The sequence below is a fragment of the Desmodus rotundus genome, chromosome 11 (genome assembly GCF_022682495.2).
Source record: "Desmodus rotundus isolate HL8 chromosome 11, HLdesRot8A.1, whole genome shotgun sequence".
In the NCBI taxonomy this organism is placed as follows: domain Eukaryota; kingdom Metazoa; phylum Chordata; class Mammalia; order Chiroptera; family Phyllostomidae; genus Desmodus; species Desmodus rotundus.
Window position 1 is genome coordinate 90,803,610 of NC_071397.1, and position 23,589 is coordinate 90,827,198.

Consider the following 23,589-nt stretch of genomic DNA (forward strand, 5'->3'; position numbering starts at 1 on the left):
TCGAGCTGTTTGGTTTTTATTTTGTTTTCCTAGGAATTTTGGAAAGGGAAAGAAGAACAGCTAAATTGAATTGGATGCTTACTGTGTGCCCCACATTCTTCGGGACAGTTTACATTGAAACCTCGCAGCCGGTGAAACTGGTACTATTATTAGCCCATTTTACAAATGGAGAAACTCAAGCACAGAGGTTAAGTAATGTGCCTAAAGTCACACTGCTGGTGAGATGGGGGAGCTGGGGTTTGAACCCTTTCCCTACACTATATTGTAGCAGATCAATCATAACACATGTTCTCAAGCATTTTTTGTGAATTGTTGGAGGACGTGTTGGCAGAGAAAAGGAATCACGTGTTAGTAGCAAGTGGGACCTCAGTTCAGCAACCTTGCCACTTCAGTTCTGGTTAAGAAAGAATACGGAGGCAAGACTCAAATACAAGCAAAAGTTTATTTAGAAAGTCACAGAAGTAGCAGAAGCGAGCCAGCTGGGTTCTGTGGGCTCAGGGAAAAAGTTACAGAGGTGAAAGAAGACCCTTGGAGCTTAGAGAGAAAGAAAGGCAAAGAAAACAGGTTTTGAGGGAAGGAGAGGAAGAGAGGCAGGGGTGTGCTCCAGAGACAGGGAGCCGCCCTGGGGAAAGAAGAGGGTGGGGAGAGGTGCAGGCATGCTCAGCAGAGAGAAAGAGCTTGTGCTGGGTTTTAAGGGCAGGAGTTTTTAAGGGCGGATCTCAATAGAATATCCGTCAGTTTATCAGGGGTTTCCCTTTAGGGTCATGGTCTCCACTGATGGATCAGAGCCAGGGAAGGGGGTCATTGGTCATCACAGGACATCATCATTGACGTCCTGATGTTAGCCATGGCATCACCCCACCTAGCCTTGCTGCTTTTCTGAGCTTGGAGCTAAAACACACGTGAGGCCTAGATGTTATCTCTAGGGCTTAATTCTTAAGGGAGTGGTTGTGCAAGGGCTCTCTGAGGCTCTCCTCCAGCCCCCCTTGTTCCTCCTCTAAGGGGCTCTGCTCTTGTGGCTGGGGACAAGCCAGGGGAGGAACAACCACCCTGAGGGTGAGGTCCCACCCTGCAATTGTCCGTTGCTGCGCACCTGGGGCTTTCCACCCAGATGACCTTTCGTACCTGGTCCCCCGTTCTTGCTCTACTCAAGCAAATGCCAGTCTGACTGCCTTCCACAGGAGCAAGAGGGAGGAGATGAAGTGATGGCACAATTTTGCTTCATCATAAGTAGTGAAACAGGGAAAAGAGATTGTCTGGGTTTCCCAGTTGAGCGCAAACTTAGCTCTGGGTCTCTGGGTGCCCCACCGTCCCTGCTGGGTGTGGGGCACACACTCTGGCAGCTTAGCCCAGAAGTTTCGTAACAGATCTTAGACTCTAGAACTTGTGCCGCCACTGTGCTCTCCTTTCTCGCCTCTACTGCTTCTGCATGTCCTCTACTTCTGAGAGCAGTCTGGACAGTCACACACCTGCTCGGGGACCCAGTGACCCTGCCTGGAGCCTGACCCCACCCACGTACTCCAAGACTTTGCATCTGAGCCCACCACTGTCTAGATTTTGCAGATAGCAGAGTCTGTGTAAAATATTATGATCTGTGTCTGGCCTGTGATCGGCCCTGAGATCCACTGATAAACAATTTTCATTTAGCTATTTACCAGGACTCAACCTTGGCAGAAAATACGGACTAGAGCAGAGGAAGTTACTTACTGCCTTGCTCATCCAGTTGCACAGTTAGGGTTAATCCTTCTAGCCCTCCCTCCCTCCTCTCCTCTCATCTTCCTTCCTGTGCCCCTTTGATCTGCTTTGATGAATGTGGTCCAGCCTCAGGCACAGTGTAGGAAGAGGTGAGGGCAGTGCAGGGAGATAGGAAAAGGAGAGGGGGCTAGCAGGGCTCAGAGGCAGCATCTGTCACCCTCTGGGCTCCAAGTTCAAGCACTGGCTGGAGGAGGAAGAGCTCTAGGCCAGCAGCCTCCACTGGCTCCTCTGCTCTAGCTCTTCGCTCAGTTCTCTAGAGAGCCTGCACCTCTCTCCTTTACCAACAAGTGTGCACTCCTTTGGGAGCAGGGGCCGGCCTACACACCTATTCCTAGTGCACAGGGTCTTGCACATAGCAGGCCCTCAAAAATATTTAAAAAATAAAATTCACTATTTATTGTCAGAGTCCCGAACTCAATGAAGTTGAGCTCACATACTGACTGGATATAAACACACTGACTTCTAGAAACACCCAAGCATTGCTCCATGCTGTCCCCCTGCTTCCTGGACCTCATAATCACCTGGGAGCTTGTAAAAAACACACCCCAGAGGGCCTGGTTCAGGAGCAAGCAGGGGAGAGCTCGCAAATCTGAATTTTTAATAGGTGTCCCCTGGTGATTACAAAACAGGTATACTGTGGAACTTGGAGAAACAGCCGCTGCAACATTTCTCCTTCTTTCTGACCGGAGCTCACTCTACCAGGGTGTCCAGCCTTTTGGCGTGTCTGGGCCACACTGGAAGAAGAAGAGTTGTCTTGGGTAACACATTAAATACACAAACACTAATGAAAACTGATGAGCAAAAAAAAAGGTTTTAAGTAAATTTAAGATTTTGTGTTGGGCTGCATTCATAGGCGTCCTTGGCCGCAGGCTGCCTGAGGCCCACAGGTTCAACACCCCTATGTACATTGATAACTCTGGCTTCCTGGTTACCACAAGCCACGTGGCCCACACACCAGAGGGGCACTTCTGCCATGGAGGTCCCACATCCTTAAGGATAGAATCTGAGTCCTCATGAGTTTAAAATTCCACAAGGGCTTGAGTGTTTGCAAAATACTGTACAAGCAGGAAGGGGGGAAAAAACCCCAAACGATTGCTGTATGAAACATGAATTCTAACCTGGAACTACTCCCAAATCAATTGAACTTCGGTTTCCCATTTCGAATCTTCATTAAATGCCCTTAAGTGAGTTTTAAGATACCATTTCCATGTGAAAAGCTTATAAAGACTTGTTTTCTGTAAGAGTGTGCTTGGAAAAGAAACATTCTAATCCTACTTTACATATGTTATCAAAACTAATAGCTTTTTCCAACCTTTCTCTGCTACTTTTAGCTATTAAATAGCCATTTGCTCCAATATAGCTCCTGCGACTCCCCCCCCTCCAGTGTTTCTTTGTCAGCCGGCACCTGAACTCGTCTGCACTCAGAATGCTTCTTAGAAATTGGCCTGCGCAGTACGTTTGATGTAAATTTTATAGCACCATCTTCTTCAGATTTTTCTTTGTCAAACAAATTACTCCCTTTTTAATTATTCTTACTTGCTTTCATACGATGATTAAAATATCACAGGAAATGTGTATGATTAAGTTCATGTTTCCTGAATACATTTTATGATTAGACTCAGACAGATGGCTCCTGCCATATCTAATAGAACACCAGGAATACATCAGTAACCCTGTATGGGGTACATTTTAGCTCCAGCTCCTAGCACCATGTTGGATCCCAAGCCTTGTACTTTTTTTCTTAATTTATTTTTCTTATTAATTTAAAGATAATGAGTCTTATTTTTCAATTATGTTCTTTGCTCTCTGGCAGATATCTTTATGAGCTACCTTGTTTCCTTGCTGGAATAAACTAGCATTATGGGTAAATAAATGTCACTCATAAGCATAAATAAGGGAAAGTAAAGTACTCATTTATATTCATTTAACTTGTAGTTCCTTTTGATTCACAGCGTTATTTTTGCATGGACATTGCTGTAAGCCTGTAATCCCTGAAAAGCACTCTGATCTCTTTCTGAAAAAGGAAATCCAGCCCCCTCACTACCTAGTCACCTCATCACAAATATTCCCTATTACAAATGCTCCCCCACACCAACTGCCACAAACACTCGGGATGTCTGTCTTCACCCAGCATCACCACCACCAGGGGGCACCCCACCTCCTCTCCAAGGTCGCTGTCCAAGGCCCCACTGCCTCTGCACTGCAGCTGGAACCTTCCAATATGGCTGCCTGGCGATGACCAAAGTCTCCCCTGCTCACCCCTGAAGTAGTCCCTTCTGCCCCAGACCCACTCCAGCCCAGCAAAGGGAAAGGTCGGGATCACCTTGGAGCTGGGACAGCCATCTTTGGAATCTGAGGAAGGTTTGCCTTCTACACCTAAGAGAGCAACACTGAATGCTTAACTCTATGGTAGACTTTGTTTCATTTTTAGGGGTTTTACTTGATCTTTAGAGGACATATCAGTACCGTGATCCTCTTGTTCCCAGTGGCTGTTATATTTTGAGAGAGATCTTACAGATCTTCTGGGCCCCAGCTTCCTTTCTCCCCGTCCAGTCTGTTCTCCACACTGTCACATGCAGTCTCCCTAAACCCAGGTGTGGCCCGGACACCCGCTGCTTCAGCTGCTTCTGACGGCCCTCGGGGTGAATACCCAGGAACACTAGGGCCTGGGCCACCCCCCACCTCAGCCCCTTCTCCCCACCCTGGGGAGGTTTACTGTCTGTTTGATTTTTTTTTTGTGTGTAATAGCACACTGTGGTTTCTTGCCTGCTCCTTTTAAAAAATGAGACTGAGACTCTTTACAAGGTGGTGACTAGAGACCTCTCATGTTTGTCAAATCTACGTTTGTTCTTTGGCCATATCCCTATCGGGTGTGTCAGATGCACAAAGAGCACCCTGGGCTTGCTTGACACACCACTCTGCAAGCTTTTCTCATTAGGCCCTGCTGGCACCTAGAATAGATGGCATGAGAGTTAATTAGATGCCATTACTTGCAGAAATCTCCGAGGCATTTTTTTTTATTGTACACAAGATGAATCTATTAATTATTTCTATCAAGGAAGGTTTAAATAACAACAGTTAATGGCCACTTGTGGCGGCCACCAGCAGGCAGAATGAGGAACCTGGGTTGAGCGTCATCTTCTTCCCTGCGGGGAGAAGATCTATGAAGACGGAGCCGCTGCCTCTGGGAGTGTGCAGTCTACGGGCGAGGATTAAATACATGTAGAGTAAAGGGCTGAAATAACTTAGTGCCGGGCTCTGTGCTACTGATCACGGCATTAGCACTGTGGGTGAACAGGGAACCCCCCCAAGACCCAGAGAAGATGTGAGCATTTGAGTCCAGCACAAACACCAACTTGCTGTTCCTAGTGCTTTTACAGTTATATAGTAGTGCAATAGTGCAGTGTTTTGTGGGTCTGTTGTGAAAAAGTATCTGACTCTTAACGGTGTGTCTAGGTGGGGACCTCACCCACAAAGTTTCTCCCGCTCCCGGGGTACTCCATGTCTGGCACCCTGCTGTGAACAGGACTGTGTTAGAGTTAAGCATTGTTCTCTCTATGGTCCTCTTTCGGAACACACTCACCCCTGAGAGGAGAGACCTCACTGAGCCTTCAGCGCTTCTGTGTAGACTACGGAACCAGAAGCTTCCTGAGCAGGAGGGCCCTGGAGCATCTTTGTGGGTGGTGGAAGCACAGAAGGGGACAGGGGATGTCCAGCATCCAGCTCAGTCATGGAGGGCCACTCCCCTAACCCACCACGGTCTGGAACCTGGCCTTCTACAGCCCCATATTCATCTGCCTCACTGTCCCTTCCCCCTCAAACCCCACTTCTCTACTCTGAGCTCCAGCCACGTGAGGTTATTTTGTTTCTTCGTGCTGGCTGCCACCTCTGCCCAGAGCACCTCCTCCCACATGCAGCATAATCAGAGCCAGAGCCAGTATCTCAGACCCCTGACACAGGAAACACAACCTCACATTGGTGAAGCATGAAAGGGACAGGGGAAGAGAGTGCTAGGAAGCCTCCTGGAGGGGTGGGGGGAAGAGGAATGTACACAATTTTTTAAAAATGAGATATATAATTCATACACCACACAACTGTCCCTTTTAAAGTATACGATTCAGTGGTTTTTACTATAGTCACAAAGTTATGCAACCATTGCCACTATACAATTTCAGAACACGTTCATCACCCCAAAAACGAGCTCTGTATTCATTCCCCTGCTCCAGCCTCTGGGAGCCACTAGTCTACTTTCTGTTTGTACAGTTTTGCCTATTCTGGGCTTTATATAAATGTAAGTATACAGTACGTGGCCTTTTGTATCTGGCTTCTTTTACTTAGCATGTTTTCAAGGTTTATTCATGTTATGCCATATATCAGTATTTTATTCCTTTATACAGCAGAATACTATTCAACTGTATTATATGGATATGCTACTTGTTTATCAGATCACCATTTAATGGACATTTGGCTTCTTTCCACTTTTTAGCTATTATGAATAATGCTTCAATGAACGTGCATGTACAAGATGTGGTGGGGCATATCTTGGGTGTATACCTAGGAGTGGAACTTCAGGGCCATATAGTAACTCCGTGTTTAACATTGGGAGGAATGGCAAACTGCCTTCCCAAGTGGCTGCTCCATTTCACATTCCACCAACAGTGTATGAGGGCTCCAATTTCTTTGCATCCTTGCCAATATTTGTCATTGTTCATCTTATTCACTGTAGCTACCCTAGTGGGTATGAAGTAGTATGTCATTGTGTTTAACCCAATACTTTAAAAATTAAAGCATCGGCATGTTCTGTATTTCAGAGATCTAGACAAAACCCTCATGTCCTTTGCAAGCTAGCTAATTCCTAATTACAGTTCTTTGGGCCAGTTAGAAATAGGTGCCCTCCCAACCCGTCAGCAATGCAGCCTCATAGTGCGTGGCTGGATGAGTAGGTAGTACTTCTGTGCAAAGAGAAAGGTGCCTCCTCCCTCTTCCTTGAACAGGGTGCAGCTCTTTATCCAGGCTCGTGGCTTGGCCTGTGGGGCATGCCTCTTCTGCATGCGACTTTGTCCAGGGCGCAACCTAGACAACTCCCCTTGGCCTGAACTTGGCCACTTGGAAGTTGGATTTATATGGATTCCAATCTCAGTTGAACTTTGGAGCTGTGACTTTGGACAAGTGGTTTAATGTCCCAGGTTCTCTTTCCTTGTTGGTAGACAATAATGCCAATAATAGAACCCTTTTATGGTATCGTGACGATTAAATGAAAGGAACTTTATAAAATAGCTCTTCCAGGACCTGGCAAATCAGAGTGCTGATTAAACAGTTCATTTTATGTCTTGTCTTTGGGGACTCAGCACACGTATTATTTCCTCATACCAGGTGTCCAACCTTTTGGCATCTCTGGGCCACACTGGAAGAAGAATTGTCTTGGGCCACACATTAAATACATTGTAACATCTAATCACAAAAAAACTCAATGTGTTGAGTAAATTTACGATTTTGTGTTGGGCCTCATTCACAGCTGTCCTGGGCTGAGGGCTGCCTGTAGCCACAGGTTGGACACACCTGCTAGAAGACACGCCCACAGACTATGGCCCACAGACTATGGCCCACAGGCCGGCTTAGCCTGATGCCATATCTCCTGCAGGGTGAGAATGGGGTTTAAAGGGCTGTGACACAAAGAAGAACATGTGACATAGAAAATATGTGCTCTGTGCCTAAAGTATGTCCCCCAACATTTCCTATCTGGCCCTTTACAGAAAAAGCTTACCAACCCCTGCTATAAACCCCCCTCTGCCAGCCCCTCCCACCCCCACTCCAGGGCTCGCTGTTCCCACTTACAGCCCCTCTCACCTTGGAGCTGTGTCAGTCACAGCCCTATTCACACAGGATCCCCTAAGAGACTATCAGCAGCTTCTTCACCCCTGAATCCCTTGCTGCATATAAGGAGGGTAGGCAGGGGTAGAAAGGCCAGTGAAGGGGGGACTCAAACAGTTTTTCCAGTTTCACGGTTTTGCCTGATTGTGAGAAGAAACCAGGCCTGCACTCTGGATGTCCGCCCATCATGGCATGTTAGCTAAGCAACACCTTTGACCCCAACGTCATCCCAAATAGAAGGGATCTGTCCAGTATGTTAGTGCACAGAGCCGTTCTGAATTTGCCCCCAGCTGGGGCAGACTTCCCAGGAACATGTCTACTTCTCAGTGATTCACAGCCCCCCTCCGGAAGGGAGCTTGGCCTGCGGGTAACAGGCCCGTATCCAGCAGAACTTCTGCCAATCCCAGGAAGAAGTGACCCTGGCGTTCTCTCAGCGGGGCTGAGTGACTTCAAGATCTGCACTCCCTTGGACCGGGCTGGACTGAACGAAGGCACAGCAAGTGTTTTCCCAGAGTCTACATAAGAGGAGCAGCCAGGGATCTGCCTGCTCGATTCTAGTACTTTGGGCATTAAAAAAGTTTCTTAACCTCGATTTTTCTTGCATTTACGCTTCTGTCAAATTCCTCATGCAGGCACAGATGCTTTGCATTTACCACAAAGCTTTCGCTGCAGTTTTATGGAATTAGTCATGCAAACTATGCCTTCATTTTTTTGGTTTCTTACATACTAAACATGGTTTTTACAATTTATTTCTATGAACTTGAGCTCTGTGTGTATGAGAGGGAGAGAGGGATTGGTTTGTGCCCTGACGACTTGTCCCCTGAGGAACAGCCAGAAACGTCTGCGATGACAAGACAGGGACGCAAGCAGGACAGCGCAGGCCTGAGGGAGCAGGTGTTCACCGTGCCGTCGGGGATCTGAGTTGAGCTGTCTCCAAATCTTGGGAAAGATGTGTGCTTTTTACCCCCACAGATAAGAAAAAATTTTTAAAAAGGAAAGTAACAAACCTAAATGAAGGATTTGCAACTCACAATGATTCATTAACTTTTTACCAAGAAAAGAGAAAACGTGGAAGGGAGGGAGGAAGGGAGGGAGGAAAAGAAAGAAAGAAAAAAGGAAAGGAAAAAAAAGAAGAGAATAGAAAAAAAAAATCACTGCAGTTTATAGCAGGTTTTCTCTGGAGACTTTCAACGTGTCAGTTGTTTGCAAACACACTGACCAGTGGAGGGAGTAGGAAGGGATTTCCAAGTCTCAGCTCTAAATAATTTATGTCAAAGCTTATCAAGCATTACTCCTCTGAAGCTTCAAAGCAGTTGTTTATAAATTCCTGAAAAACAGAATTGCATTTCCAGCCTTGGATGTGAGCGATCCCCTGCATGAGCTCACTTCCCATGGAGGATTGGAGAACAGAGTTCGGCCTTGAGAACATCTCCCACGAGTAGGGCAAAAGTTGTGCATTGACCAGCAAGCTTCCAGGTGTGAGGGATGCAGCCTGTACGCTAAGTGCGCTTATAGTCACGTTGGGGGAGGGGCCCCGGGGGGGCTGAAGGACTCTTTAGCTGTGTGTCTGAGCAATTAGCGTGCTGTGTGAGTTTTGTTTTGTTTTTTTAAGTAAACATTACACATCTTCAGGAGGGAGGTTTACTGTAACAGAGCACATTAAAATCGATGCAGTGGGTTCCTTGGCTGCTGGGGCAGACGGATGTTTATAACAAACGTGTCTCCTTAGCCAGCTCCCTTTGACTTCCAACCATATGTATTTTATAAACTACCCAGAAAAGGGAGCATCCTGTTAAATGGAGGACGTTTAAAGTTAAAACACTTGAAGAAAGAAAGCAAGCACACTTTATGAGAACTTGTCCGGTGACATGTTGTGATCACAGATGCAGGATTTTTAAGCTAATGGTGCCACTACTGCCATGTGATGTCCTGTGGGACGAAAGGAGTGGTGTGAGAGTTATAGCTCTAAAACCATCAAACAATTCAAAAGGGAAAGATCTGTATCAGTGAGAAATGTGTTTGGCAGAAAACCTAACCGCAGTGGCCCAAACAGGGGAAGGGGCTTGTTTTGTGCAGTAAGCAGTCCATGGCCGCTGTAATGGTGTAGCAAAGCCTTTGGAGCTCTCTCTCTCTTCTGGTACTATCCTCACGAGCTGGTAGATGCTCGCTTGTAGGATCACAGTCATGCTGGCTTCCTCATGGTCACACTATGGCTGCTGCACTTCCCGCCATCTGCGTTTCACAAAGGAGGAAGGAATTGAATAAAAAGGCAAAGGATTGAAAAAGGATGCCAGATAAGTCTGTCCATTAATAAAAGATTTCTCAAAAGGTCATTCTGGTGATATCCATTTATATTTCATTCACAATGTTCAGTGAATGGATGTGCTAGTTGACCGTGGCCAGTTCAAACATTCCCTGGTAACAGGAGTTGAGGGCAGCCCTCCACATTCTTAGGGACAGAGCAGGAGGGGACGATGGTCTGAGAGGAAATGGAGATACTGCTGCCAAAAGGGGGCAAGGAGGGGTAGGGGGGCAGCTGCTATTGTTACTGAGTCAGGCTTGCAGTGAGTTTACCATGAGGTTGTGGATGGTCGTAAGCAAAGAAAGACAAATCACAAGCTGATGTCTTAATAGGCAACAAAATAATGAGAATGCATTTTATTTGTCGGTGGATTTATGTACTACTTTGCTTGTTCTTCAAACAATTTGAAGCCACTTACAGAAAATATAAAATCAAATGATAAAATATCAAAGCCATGAAGAATGTAAATTATAAAAGAAACTTCAATATAGAGAGACCATAGTCCCAAAATATTGCTGTAGTCGAATAACCATCAACTGCAGTTGAATTTCCTGTCAATCAACAGGAAAATGGGTCCGTAAGTGATTATGCAATTCTCATTTTCCATGAGTAGAGATATGCTGTTTTTTCAGAGAGTGTAGTAGATTAGAGAGCATGTGTTTTGTTTTGAATAGCCGCTCTGCAATTGACCTTGGATAAATCATGTAATTTCTTTAATTCTCAGTTTTTCCTTCTTTTATATGGGAGTCCTTGTACTCATGGTATTGGGTGGTTTTACAAATTAAGTGAGATAATTGCATGTAAGGTTCTAAGAAATAAGAGACCCGAGACGAGGAAAAAATGAGAAGTCAGAAGACAGTGTGGTCACTGACGGCCCGACCACAAGCACAGAGCTGCACTGGGTGATGCTGTTCCTTCTAGCGTCTAGTGGGGGTTCTCTAGCTATAAAGACGGCTATTGCCCTGTAAGTCGTCTTCCTCTTTTTCTTGTTCTGTCAGATGGTAAAATCTTGAAGTATGTCAAATATTCATGTCAGTTTAAAATATATTTGGGGACTTCTTTTATTTAGCAGTGTTTGATAGCCTGAATGTAATAATAGCTCCCTATAGAAAACAGGGTGCTTCCTCTATCTTGGTGGAAAATTCTAAAAAATCTGTTTACCCAGTACCAAGTAACAAAGGAAAACAAATAAAAACTAGTGCCCATCAGTAAATGAGTGGATCAAAAAACTGTGGTATGTTTACATGATGGATACTATGCAGCAGAGAGAAAGAAGGAGCTCCTACCCTTCATGACAGCTTGGTTGGAACTGGAGAGCATTATGCTAAGTGAAATTAATCAGACAGTGAAAGACAAGTATTATATAATCTCACCTATAAGTGGAACCTAATCAATAAAACAAACAAGTGAGCAAAATAGAACCAGACATGGAAATAAAGAACAAGCTGACAGTAACTAGAGAGGAAGGGGGAGGAGATCAACAGGGGAAAGAAGGGGAAGGGTCAAGTCAAGAAACATGTATAAAGGACCCAAGGACAGCAGGGGAGAGGGAGGATTGAATGTGGGAGGTGGGGGGTGGGTAGGGCAGGGGAGAGTTATAGGGGAAATTTGGGGACAACCGTAATTGAACAATAATAAAAATAAATAAAATTTTCTAAAAAATCCTACCATTACCATTAAAAAAAAAAGAAACCCCCCAAAACAGCCTATAGATCCTGTGGAAACAGACTCTCCATGATCAGATCCGTGCTGATCCGGGTGAGCTGGTCTATATTATACGCCCCACTTGTTAAAAAATTAATTCATTTATGAAAAAGTTGTACTTGTGAAAAGCCTCCAACACGTAGGCAGTATGACATTTCTTCATCTGAGAGCAATTTAAATATCTTATTACCATCTCCAGCTAAAAATACCGTATGAATTCCAGATTCTTGTGTGGAGTTAATCTTCCAGCTCAAGTTCACCTTGTTGCTAAATCTCCATCTCATTTCAATTCATGGAGGTGGAGGGGGAAGGAGGGGGTGATGTCATTTTTATGTCCCCTTCTCCAGCTATCAGCAAATCTGTGCCAGGGAGGGGGAGCTGTGGGGGTAAATTGGAACACAACCAGCAAACAGACCCCTGTCATTGTTTAGAAATATTCTCTGTGCCTGCCACTCTTCCTCCCTTTTCTGCAGCAAAATTGGGGTTTTCGTGAATGGGTGCTTGAAGAATCAAGAACAATAGGGCCTTTGAATACGTTGGTATAGCAGGCCCTATTGGTTGCTTACCCAACATTCATGTCCCAATATCCTCCCCAGTCTCCTCCTCTTTGACCCCATTGGTCAAGTTTTACCCTGTGAAGAAGGTAACCCCATCCCCAGCTCCAGGGTGAATCCTGAGTAATTTAAGCTTCTAATGATCATGTCATTTTCTTTTTCTTTGCTAATGGGTAGTTGAGATGTGGGCTGGTAGCTTAGATCTGGCCAAGAAAATATGAGGGAAATTTTTCTTGGATTGCAAAGGAAGGTAAGGTTTTCAGATCTTAAAGAAAGTACCCAGGAAAGATCATCTCTTCTTTTCCTGAACTCTGTCACTCTGCCTGTGATGGCGGGAATTACGGCAGTCATAAGGCCACATGAGGAAAGCTGGTCTGAGGACAATACTGACACACTAGGAGAGCAGAGCCAGAGGGAACAAAAATATGGAGTGAATCCTAAATCTCTGTACCTAAGGACGTTTGTTTTGAATGAGAATGCACTTCACTATTATTTATTTACTTGTGAGAGAATGTATTTTCCTTATTGTTTGAATCGGGTTGGCTTTTCTGATGCCTACAGACAAAAGCATTCTTTTTAATATACAGAGATATGACATTGACACAGAGCAACCAGGGAAATTGTTAGCCATGTCTAAGCCAGTTGCTCTCAGATGCTGCAGTGCCTCGGTTTTCCGGCCCTGTCTTTCTAAGCCCAGTGGGTGTGAGGGGACCACTAGCCCAGAGAGTTAATGAATTTTGCACGGTGTTTTCCTTGCATATTACACATGCGGCACACACACATTCATGAATGTAAAACGTGCCAAGAAGTCAACTCTACTTAGCCAAATAAAGCATGGAGAGCTAGAACATTCCTTATTGATTCAAACCAACAAGAATTAGGTAGGTGGACTTTGGCAAAGAGAGAATAACTAAATTGAGACTGCTCGATTTCAAAAGATACCACAGCCACGCTCTCTCTGTGAAACTTCTCTGAGTCGCCCAAACCATTACCCCTTGTCCCCGTTCTCCTACCACTGTGCTCATATCTCTACAGGGACACTGGCCACAGGATATCAGTGCCCGTGGTGCCAGTGTGTGGTTCCCTTATTACCCTGTGAGTTCATACAGGGGGCATGTCATGTCCTCTGTCGTATTCATCCATCTGCCAACGAGTTATCAAGTCTCTACTACCATGTACCAGTACGTCCTAGGAGCCGGGTGCTGAAGCTGCGGCAGTGAGGAGAAGCAGATGTGCTCCTATAGTTGTGGAATTCAGAGTCTGGTCAGACACCATGGTTGTATCACAATAATCCATTGATTTGTTGCTGCTAACCAGATGCTGGCACTCGCTCAGTAATTATGTGTTGAATTCAGGCACAGAATTTTCTATATTCCACGTAGTCTCCTATCCTCGCACTTGTTCACATAGGTTCATATTGTGGGTGAAGCTTCCCAGAAGCAGGCAAGGTCTAGCCCAATGGGCAAGCTCTTTCCACGCCTCTGCTTGCAGCGCGCTTACTGCTGTCACATTGGCCAGTCGCATGGCCAGGCCCATGGTCCCTGTGGGAGCAGGTCACGCTCTGCATGGGTTTGGGAGGTGGGATCAGTTGTCACTCTTCACTGTGCCAATCTGCCACACTATTTTAAAGTGTGGGTTATGGTATACAAGCCTTAAAATTAGCCAAGGAATCTAAACAATGGTTATTTGAATCCAAGAATAAGTTTCTTGCTACAAATTCACACTTAAACTAAAATTGTATTCAGACATTTTAAATAGAAAATGATTGCGTGGTTCACAGTGAACAGTGGATCTATGCCTTTGGTCTTAAAATCTTTACAGAGTGCTTTGATGAGAGAGAGGAGCACAGACAACCAAGTGAGGCTCTCCCCCTGCCTTTGTACTGTTTTCAGGGGAGGCAGTCTTCCCTTGTGAAGCTTCTGACGAGAGTGCCTGACTCTGCCCCCCGCCCCAACATCCACGGGAGACCATTCTAAATGAAATGGCCGGCCTATGCCTGCAATACCTGCTGTAAAGGGTGAAACCTACAACCAATACTCAGCACTTCTCCTCTATTGCATTACAACAAATGAATTGTTTAGAGTGAGCTCAGGGTGTAAATTCTCAACTAAAAAAAAATGGAACAAATACGAAGAAATAAAGCTTAACTTTAAGCAGACTCTTAAGTCTTGAAAGTCTATATAACGTGCCTGTGCATGTTTTATTTGGAGATGTGTGCAATTAAGAGAAAATGTGTTACAGATCTGAATGAAAAGTTAAACTAAGTATGTGGTTCTGGTGGAAAACTTATCTACCCAGAATTATCTGCATAATTCCATATTCTGGTCCAAAACTTAATGTAAAAAGTCAGTTGGATTGATTAACACAAAAATGGAACAACTCCAATTCTAGAACTAATTAGAGGACTGTGAGTTCTCTGTTCTAGCTGGGAAATCTGTGACTCTCCTTTTCAGAGTTTTGTTTAAAAAGGACTTTGGATCACTAAATACGTGGCATGTAAGAAAGTCCCAGAAACAGCTGGAATTGGTGCCGATTCAGAGCAGTGGTATTACCTGTAGGGCCTTTGAGCTCGACACAACACACAAGGCACTTATACATGAAGATGAGGGTGAAATAGGAGTGCCAAACTCATATTGGGTTTTTGCATTTCATGTTGATTATAGAAGCCATAGAGAAACCTTAAAGGGCTCTTAGAAGAGTAGACAGAGGTCCCATGTGCAATGCAGTAGGACTATTGTATATACATAGAAACAAGTCCTGTGTAAACATTTTGAACTATTCCTTTAGGATGATTTAGCCTCTGCAACTTTTGTATCCTCCTTATTCTGCTCATGTTTCATGTATGTGGCATGTGGGCTTCATTTCTCTTTTCTGTCAAACATGTGAGTATTCCATGGACTCGGTTTTCTATGGGCTAACCCTAGGTTTGAATTTTAGAAAACTGTAATATTAGGTAGAAATAAGATACCCAGATTATGGACTTTATTGTCTGTGATTTGTATACTGACCAGAGAAAGAAGCCTAAGGAATGTTGTACAATTAAAAGCAAATCTGTCTTTTCTCAATCTGGATCTTTTCGTCACATTTGTCAATTTGAAGTTTGAAAGTATGCATCTTCCTGTTCATGGATTCTTCCAAGGTCACTTGAAATATGAGTTTTTAATCAAACTGGAAGTCACATTTTTCAGAAGATTACTTTAAAGTTCAACCATGATAGTTTAATCATCACATCCAAAAATTATTTCTGGCTGCTTGTGAAAATGGCTTTTCTGCATGAGGATTCTGTCTCAGCACGCAAGGTATCACATGCCTGGGAACAGTGGGGTGATGCTGTGCATGGCAGAGATAAGGACATTAGATAGGCCAGAATGGAATAAATATTTACAAGTGCGGGATGTCATTCAGATAACTCCCCGCACATCTGTTAATATTGCGTAACCTGTCCTAACATCATGCAGTGTCAACAAGAAGGAGCCTGGAAATCAACGGATTCAAGACCCCCAATTTACACTTGAAACTTTGGTCCAGAGAAGTTGGTCACACTTACTTGTTCAATGTCACTCAACTGGCTTGGCCAAGGGGAAAGCTAGAATTTTATGATGTTCAGTCCAGGGAACTTCCTCTATTTCTCCATACTTTCTCTTTTATGATACGACAAATAAGAGTATTTCAAAATAAGAGTGTACAAAAAAAAAAACCCTGATGGAGTCTCCTTCTAATTTTAGGAGACAACCAAAAGATAAGTGATAAATATGACAGCAAAACCAAATGATAAATACAACAGCATTGATTCTAAAACAACATTTAATAATATTTTACCCCAACAGTCTATCTCTTTAATAGGCAGATACATGCCAGATAGACCCAGTCTATTACAGAAATAGAGCAGATGGATTTGTAAAGGATTTATAGTTATATTTGTCTGTCAGGAGATAGCATCAGACATGCACCTGTTTGCAGCAGGAGCAGGAGAAAAGAAGGAAGCGTACGTCTCAGGTTTGGCAAGGCTTCTGGGTTATGAATAATTAGGGCCATCACCTGAGGAATGACAATGGTGGAAAATAGAGCTCTTTGGTGGCTCGTATATACTCCCCCTTCCAGAATGGAAGACACGAGCCCAGGGGGTTGGAGAGTTGGTGATTAGAAAAGAGATGGATCTGTCAGAAAACCTAGAATGGCTTGCTTGGCAAAGCCAACGAGAATCACTGCCAAGTTCTGGAAGGTACTGCTGGGAGGCTGAGCTCTGTGCAGCCTCTGGCATTTGGTGATGGTCTTAAAAAAAATGAGAGAGACAGAGAGAGAGCGTTCCAACGATTAAAACTGTGGAAGAGAAAGGAAGCACGAGCTGATCATAAAGGTAGATTTGTTACACAACAAGCCCAAACAAGAGTGGGACGTGAACAGAAATGCACCAAGTTCCGAAACAGAGCCGCGGGCGCCCTCAAAGCTGGGATCCGTGTCGTCCACACAAATTACTGGAACTTGTTTTTTCCTACTCTTCTTCTGAATGTACTTGACAAGGCAAATGTTAGAATCTAGTTCTAATTTTTAAGGCATTTCCAGGTTGTATCTTGATAACAATATAGGTTAAAACTAATCGTTCAATAGTGTCAGAATAGAGGATCATTTATTCGGCTGCCCTCTGGCCCTCTCCTCTTACTGATGGGGACACGGAGGCTCAAAGGTGTGGTGCACCACGGAGTCCTAGGAAACTTCAACACAAGGGCTCGCCGAATGGATTTAACTGCTCAGAGCCATATGGACAGCGAGTGGCAGAACTCTTCCTGAGTTCAAGCCTCAGAAAGCCCTGAGGTAGTGGTTCTTCTCCACCCCACGCCCTCCAATTTACAGGTGCTGTAAGTTCACAAAGTGCTATCTTATTTACCTCAGAAGATCGTTTCTTCTTTAGCATAGTATTAGTATGAAGGAGCTAATGCTTTGACAGTGGAGGGTCTAAATTTCAGCTCAGCTAATCAGCCCACCTGCACACCTGTTCCCCAGTCATTCCATGTGAGTTGGCCTTGACTGTGGTGTGAGCATATTTGTCAGGTTAATCATGCCTTTTAACTATGGTGCGGAGGCCATCAGCATTCCAAGGAGACCCAAGGAAGGCAATACAGTGCCTTTTACCAAGAGTCCCCTCCAGTATTGTGCGGGGCCCCCCTTTCCCTGACCCTGCTGCCCCGAAAGGCTGCATGAACCACTCTGCAACTTCACAGGGAAGGCCAGGTGCCCTGCACGAAAGCAGTTCCTTGGAACAGACTGAGTAGCCACAGATCCCCAGGGAAGCTCTTTAGAGCTGGACTCCCTACCCACATCCTAGGTCCTCTGTTTCCACTGCTCCTACAGTGGGGCCCAGAAGTCTTGAGTTTTTAAAGTTCATAGGTAATTCAAATATATAGCCATTTGGGGACCACAGCTTGTAACCTACTCTATTAAATATCCTTTTGCAAAGATTTGAAGCAGAATTGACATTGATTCTTCTAAGACCAGTCCTCAGAGAGTCCTATAAGCATAGACTCTGAAAGTCTTGGTCCAGACCAACTTCGCTTTTTACCTAGAAAGGCATCTTTTCTCCCCTTCCCCTGTCAAAGCTGGGACCATCTACTGAAATTGTGGACATCACCTGGGGGCAGTTGCCGTTGTGCTCAGGGCGTTGGAAAGACTTCGGTTTATTTGGCATGCCCCCCACGAGCCTGTCGGGCCCTGGGCTCTGTGGCGTGTGCAGAACTTACAAAGCAGGTGACATAAAATATGTAATTCATAGAGGGAAACATTTTGGAGCTCCCTTCACTTCTACAAATCAGCCATAAAACAAAAACCACAGACATAATACTCCTGTAACCATATTATCAAGAATGAAGATTCACTTGGGGCAGGAGGAGGGAAGGATGAGGGCTTTGGGCGTGTACTTCTTCATAGGACACCCAAAGAAAGGATATGCAAAATTTGTGCGAAGATGATAATAGGAACGTTTAAGTTGAGGTGTCATTTTCTGCTTGATAATTGGCAAGTATCTGTGGAAGAAAATGGGGGTTTTGAGGTTGATCTTAAGGGGTCTTTAAAAGTCCTTTCACGGTCATTAAGTTTATCATTGGAGGGAATTGTCTTATCTTTATAGACATGTCAAATGCATTTGGGATTTCCTAAACACTTTACTATGACTACTGCTCCTATTTTTTCCTTTCCCAGTGGAAGTGGGTCATGGTGTGGGAGGCAGCTGTGACCACCTGTGAGAGATTGGGAGGGGGAGTGAAAGGAAACTACATCCCTCTGCTCTTTTTCTCCTATTAGCTGCTTTGACACACTGGGCTTACATTAGCTTCTAAAGTACAGGGTCCTGCAGAAGTAACACCTGCTTCAGTGTGGTTGGTAGGGTAATAGTATAGGTATAATAATTTATAGTTTTAATTTGAGCATTTCACCTAAAATGTCATATGGTGTGCTTGAGTGGGATATTCTTACATTACAGAACTACATGCTTATGATTTTGTAATAAAAGATTTTATAATAAAAAGGGGCCAATCGACTCCTGTCAGGTGTAACAGGAGTACTGCATGAGAAGTAGCCAGTGACACTGGTTGTGATAGATGACTGTTGAAAAATAACATTTCATGAGATTGGATACATTCAAGATGTAACAAGAGAAAATAGTATCTCTGTCACAGAAATCAGACTACATATCTTTTTCACCCTTTGGTGTTATAGTGTATTATAAAGAGTGTTGTCTTAGAGATCAGGAGAACCAGAGACTGGGTTTTAGTTGTTACACGTTTTAGCTTTGTGACCTTGAAATTGATGATCCCTCTGGGCCTCAGTTTACTCATCTAAAAAGTAGTTGTCACAGAGCACTTGAGAGGATGAAAAGACCATACAAGGGCACACGCTTTAGCCAAGTCACACTCAGGCTGGGCGGGGGGGTGGGTGATGCAGGGTGGTAGCATAGGGGTGGAGAGGGGACTGGAATGAATGGATTATTCTGAATTGCCTCTAGACCTCAAACACTGTTATTTTATGAATCTATGATCTACAGGGACAGTGGGACACCCAAGGGAGGCACGTAGGTGCTGTTAATGATGCTTAAATGATTTGGTGATTTAAACTCCTAGAGAAATGCAGAGCTAGAGTGAAGGCAATGGTGCTTTTTGACTAATTATCATTAACAAGGATTAAGAGATTTACATGGTACTAGGACAGGGTCAGGGTCAGCCCTCCATAAAAATCAGTCCCCTTTCCCACCTTCATTCCAGATGTTTACAGCAGACCCTCAGGAGCAAATACATAGGCCCACCAAAAGCAGGGACACATCAACTTGGTGCTGTTGTTAATTGTAACGCCTTATCCAACATTAGCACGTTGACTTGGCCTGCCTAAATTTGCCGGTTTCCAGGGCATTCCATGGGTTATTTTCAAAAGTGACTTAAAAGCCTCCCCCCACATTTGAGGGGGATTTATGTTGTGATGGGGCGTGCTGTGTCCCCAAAAGTCACAAGACTGGATCCAGAAGCTCTGTGTTCGTGCTCTGTGCCTGTGTGTGTTTAGAGAAAGGGCAGAAATGGAGCCTGGTGGGGAGGTTAGGCTCTCCCTTTTTTTTATGTATCATTGTAGATGAGATGCAGGAATAATGCAATGCTTTCTGTTTCTCTATGTGTTCTTTTTAAATAACAAATATGTATAACCATTATTGGGGAGCTTCCCACGAGACTAATGAAAGAATTGAAGTGAACATATTTTTAAAATCTAATTAACCAATAATCTAAACAACAGCTTTAGCTATTAGCAAAAGGGAGTAGATACACACTAAGCCTGCTGCTGTATTGATTACCCAAGAAATTCAGGAGAAATTAAGTGTTTTCACCTATAGTTTCTAAGTAAGTGTCTCGATTTTCCGCTGAAATCTTCTAAGACGTGCTTATGCTGTTGCCATAAAGTAGTTAGTGTGCTGTAGCTCACCCTTCCAGGGCGTCAACTCACCCTAAGGAATTCTTGCTGGCGGTTCTGTGCTGCTGGAAGACAAGGGAAAATGCATTCACCCCAATCCTTAAGCAGTTTATCTCTCCAAAGACACTGACGTTGCATTTAGGTCACAACCATCGTCCATGCCCCAGCCTGGTTATCATGGAAAGTCCAGGTCTGCTTCCCTGGGTCATCACCTCACAACTAAGAATGCGGCGATTTATCTGAGCATCTGAGCTTCTGTAGTTGTTGACAGAGAACAGACTTTCTGAATACTCACTGACAGGACCATATTTAAATGATCTATTATATGACTATCTTTTTACCTTGATGACTTTTATTAGCATTTGATCGGAAAGATCAGCTGCATTGGAAGATTCTTGTGATCTCATATTTTAGCAGAATCATTGTGTTAATTAGTGTTGAACAGTCCATTAAATCCCGCAGGCTGCCAACAACCAATCAATGTCTCTTGAGGCCCTATAATATGTGCGAGGTGGGTTCTAGGCATGGTGAGGACATTTAATAGAAGATACTGATTGGCCTAAATAAATAAGGCTTTACTCATTTAGAAAAAAACATACTGGAAGAATTATTTCAAAATGATACATGACTGGTTGCTAAATGAGTGATATAGATAATATTTATGGTTTACTTCAATGACAATTAGCCTTTATGAAATGGCATTCTGCGTAAGAAATATTTCAAGAGGATAACCTATAATTATGGACAAAATTTCAAATGACATACCATAGACAAGTTTGGGGTATGTTTATGTATATACTGTACTATATTCTTTAGCTTTGGGCCTTTTTATGGCCTTCTGTTATTAATATGTGTTGGATGAAGGAAACTTTGAATTATCATTTGTTAGTTGTTGCTTGAAGCTAGCATTCAAGAGGGAATAATATATTTATTGGGGATATAAATATTTAGTGAAATGCATTTCATATTAGCTTCTTAGTCTACAAATATCATTATAACTGAGCAATTAGAAAAAAAGAAATAAAAGGAATCTGTATTGGAAAAGAAGAAGTAAAACTATTCCTGTTTGCAGATGACATGCTCATCTATATAGGAAATCATTAAAAAATCAACATCCTCCCCCAAGAAAACTATTAGAGCTAATAAATGAGTTCAGCAAGATTGCAGGATACTAGATCAATACAGAAAAATCAATTGTACTTCTATTAATGGCCAATCAATCCCAAGTGAAATTAAGTAGACAATTCCATATATAATAGCATCAAAAATAATAAAAGGAGTGTAAGACTTGTACACTGAAAACTGCAAAACGTCAGTGACACAAATTAAAGGAGAACCCAATGAGTGGAAAGGCATCCTATGTCATTGGAAGACTATTAAGGTGGCAGTAGTCCCCAGATTGATCCACAGATTCAACACTATCTCCATCAAAATCTCACTCCTTTTTTTTTTTTTGCAGAAATTGACAAGCTGACTCTAAAATTCATATGGAAATGCAAGGGATCCAGAATAGTCAAAACAATCTTGAAAAAGAATAAAGTTGGAGGGACTCATTCTTCTTGATTTCAAAACTAATAACAAAGCAAAGTGGTACTGACATAAGTATGAACATGTAGATCCGTGGAATAGAACTGAGGGTCCAAAAATAAACTCACACATTTATGGTTAGTGGATTTTCATTTCATAGTTAAATGGAGAAAGAATGGTCTTTCCCATAAATGGTGCTGGGTTCAGTGGATATTTACATGCAAAAGAATGAAGTTGAGCACCAGCTCACACCATACACAGAATTAACTCAAAATGAGCCAATAAGCACATGAAATATGCCCAACATCACTAGTCACCAAGGAAATGCAAATCAGAACCACAATGAGATACCACTTCACCCCTGTTAAGATGGCTATAACTAAAAAACAAACAAACCAAGCAATACAAGGGGTGGCAAGGATGTGGAGAAATGGGAAGTCTTTTATGTTGCTAGTAGAAATATAAAATGGTACAGCTGTATTAAAAAGAGTTTGGCAGCTCTTCAAAAAAGTAATCATAGAGTTAGCGTATGATCCAGCCATTTCACTCCTAGGATATCCTCAAGGTGAATCAAAAACATGTATCCACATAAAAACTTATACAAAAATGTTTGTAGTCTCATTATCCCTAGCAGCCAAAAAGTGAAAACAATTCAAATGCCCATCTACTGGTGAATAGATAAAGAAAACACAGCCTATCCATACAATGTAGTATTATTCAACCACATAAAGGAATGAAATACTTATGGATCCATATTCCAATGGGGGTGAAACTTGAAAACACTTTGGGAAGTGAAAGAAGCCAGGTACAAAAGACCACATACTGTATGATTCCATTATATGAGATGTCTAGAATGCTACAGGCAAAACCATAGAGACGGAAAGCAGATAAATAGTTTCAAGGGCCCAAGTAGTGAGGGAAATGAACAGTGACGGCTAATGGGTACAGAGTTTCTTTGGGGGAGAATGTTCTGGAACTAGATAGCGGTGCTGGTTCACAAGTTTGTGAGTGTCCATACTAAATCGTACACTTTAAAGGGATGAATTTTATTGTATGGAATTATGTCTCAACTTTTAAAATTACTGTATTTTTTCTTGAGCACTCTATACATAAGTTCTAATAAAGCATAATTATAACTTGCAAAAGAATATTATTAATGCACATATTTATATATTTTGTTCCTAAGGAAAAAAAAAAGTTCCATGATCAGCCTTGTAGGTGGCATGAAATGTTACCAGTTTTAGGTGTCAGTGCAGATGGCGAGATGATGAGTCCAGCTTTTGTCTTGAGTGACACGGTGAAGGTAAATACAAGTTCATCACTTCCATTCTCTCATTAAGTTCATGTGATTCTTCTCATTTAGATTGATCAAACATTTGTTGTTCTGAAATGGAGGGGAGAATCCTGCGTGTTTTAACCCCGAAGTCTCACGCTGGCTCTCTCGTTCTTCCCCAGGTGCTGCCTTTCCCGAGCCAGGTGGTGTACAACAGAGTGGGCAAGTGTGGGAGTCGGACTGTGGTCTTGCTTCTGAGAATCTTGTCGGAGAAGCACGGATTTAATTTGGTCACGTCAGACATTCACAACAAAACCAGGCTTACGAAGAATGAACAAGTAAGTTGTCTTTGACTACTTTGCTTCAATTCATTTGTGTAATTAGTAGGTGCCTTAAAAGACTTCCTTCAAACCCCCAACAAGTGAATACCAGAGTGGCCATTTCATAGTTATTTTCGCCAGAATGTGGAAGGACGTTGAAGTGTTCTGGTGGAAGTCGTTAAGACAGGAAGTTTCCATGAAGGGATACTTTTGTTAGGACTGAAGGACCATGTATACTCATCATTGTCTATTTAGCTAAAAATAGCAATGCCTAAATCTCAAATAGTTAAACCTCCGACATCCTGACAGCAAAAATAAGAAAACTTTATTTTAATATTTCTT

General features: G+C 43.2%; 1 protein-coding gene across 3 annotated transcripts in view; it reads left to right on the forward strand.

Moving 5' to 3' along the window:
• Positions 1 to 23,589, forward strand: part of UST (uronyl 2-sulfotransferase) — a 281,093-nt gene that overhangs the window by 138,312 nt on the left and 119,192 nt on the right. For all 3 annotated transcript variants that reach the window (XM_045188889.3, XM_024551949.4, XM_045188888.3), the window contains exon 3: positions 23,110 to 23,265. In XM_045188889.3, the coding sequence (XP_045044824.1) occupies positions 23,110 to 23,265 (156 nt within the window). The remainder of the gene's footprint in view (positions 1 to 23,109; positions 23,266 to 23,589) is intronic.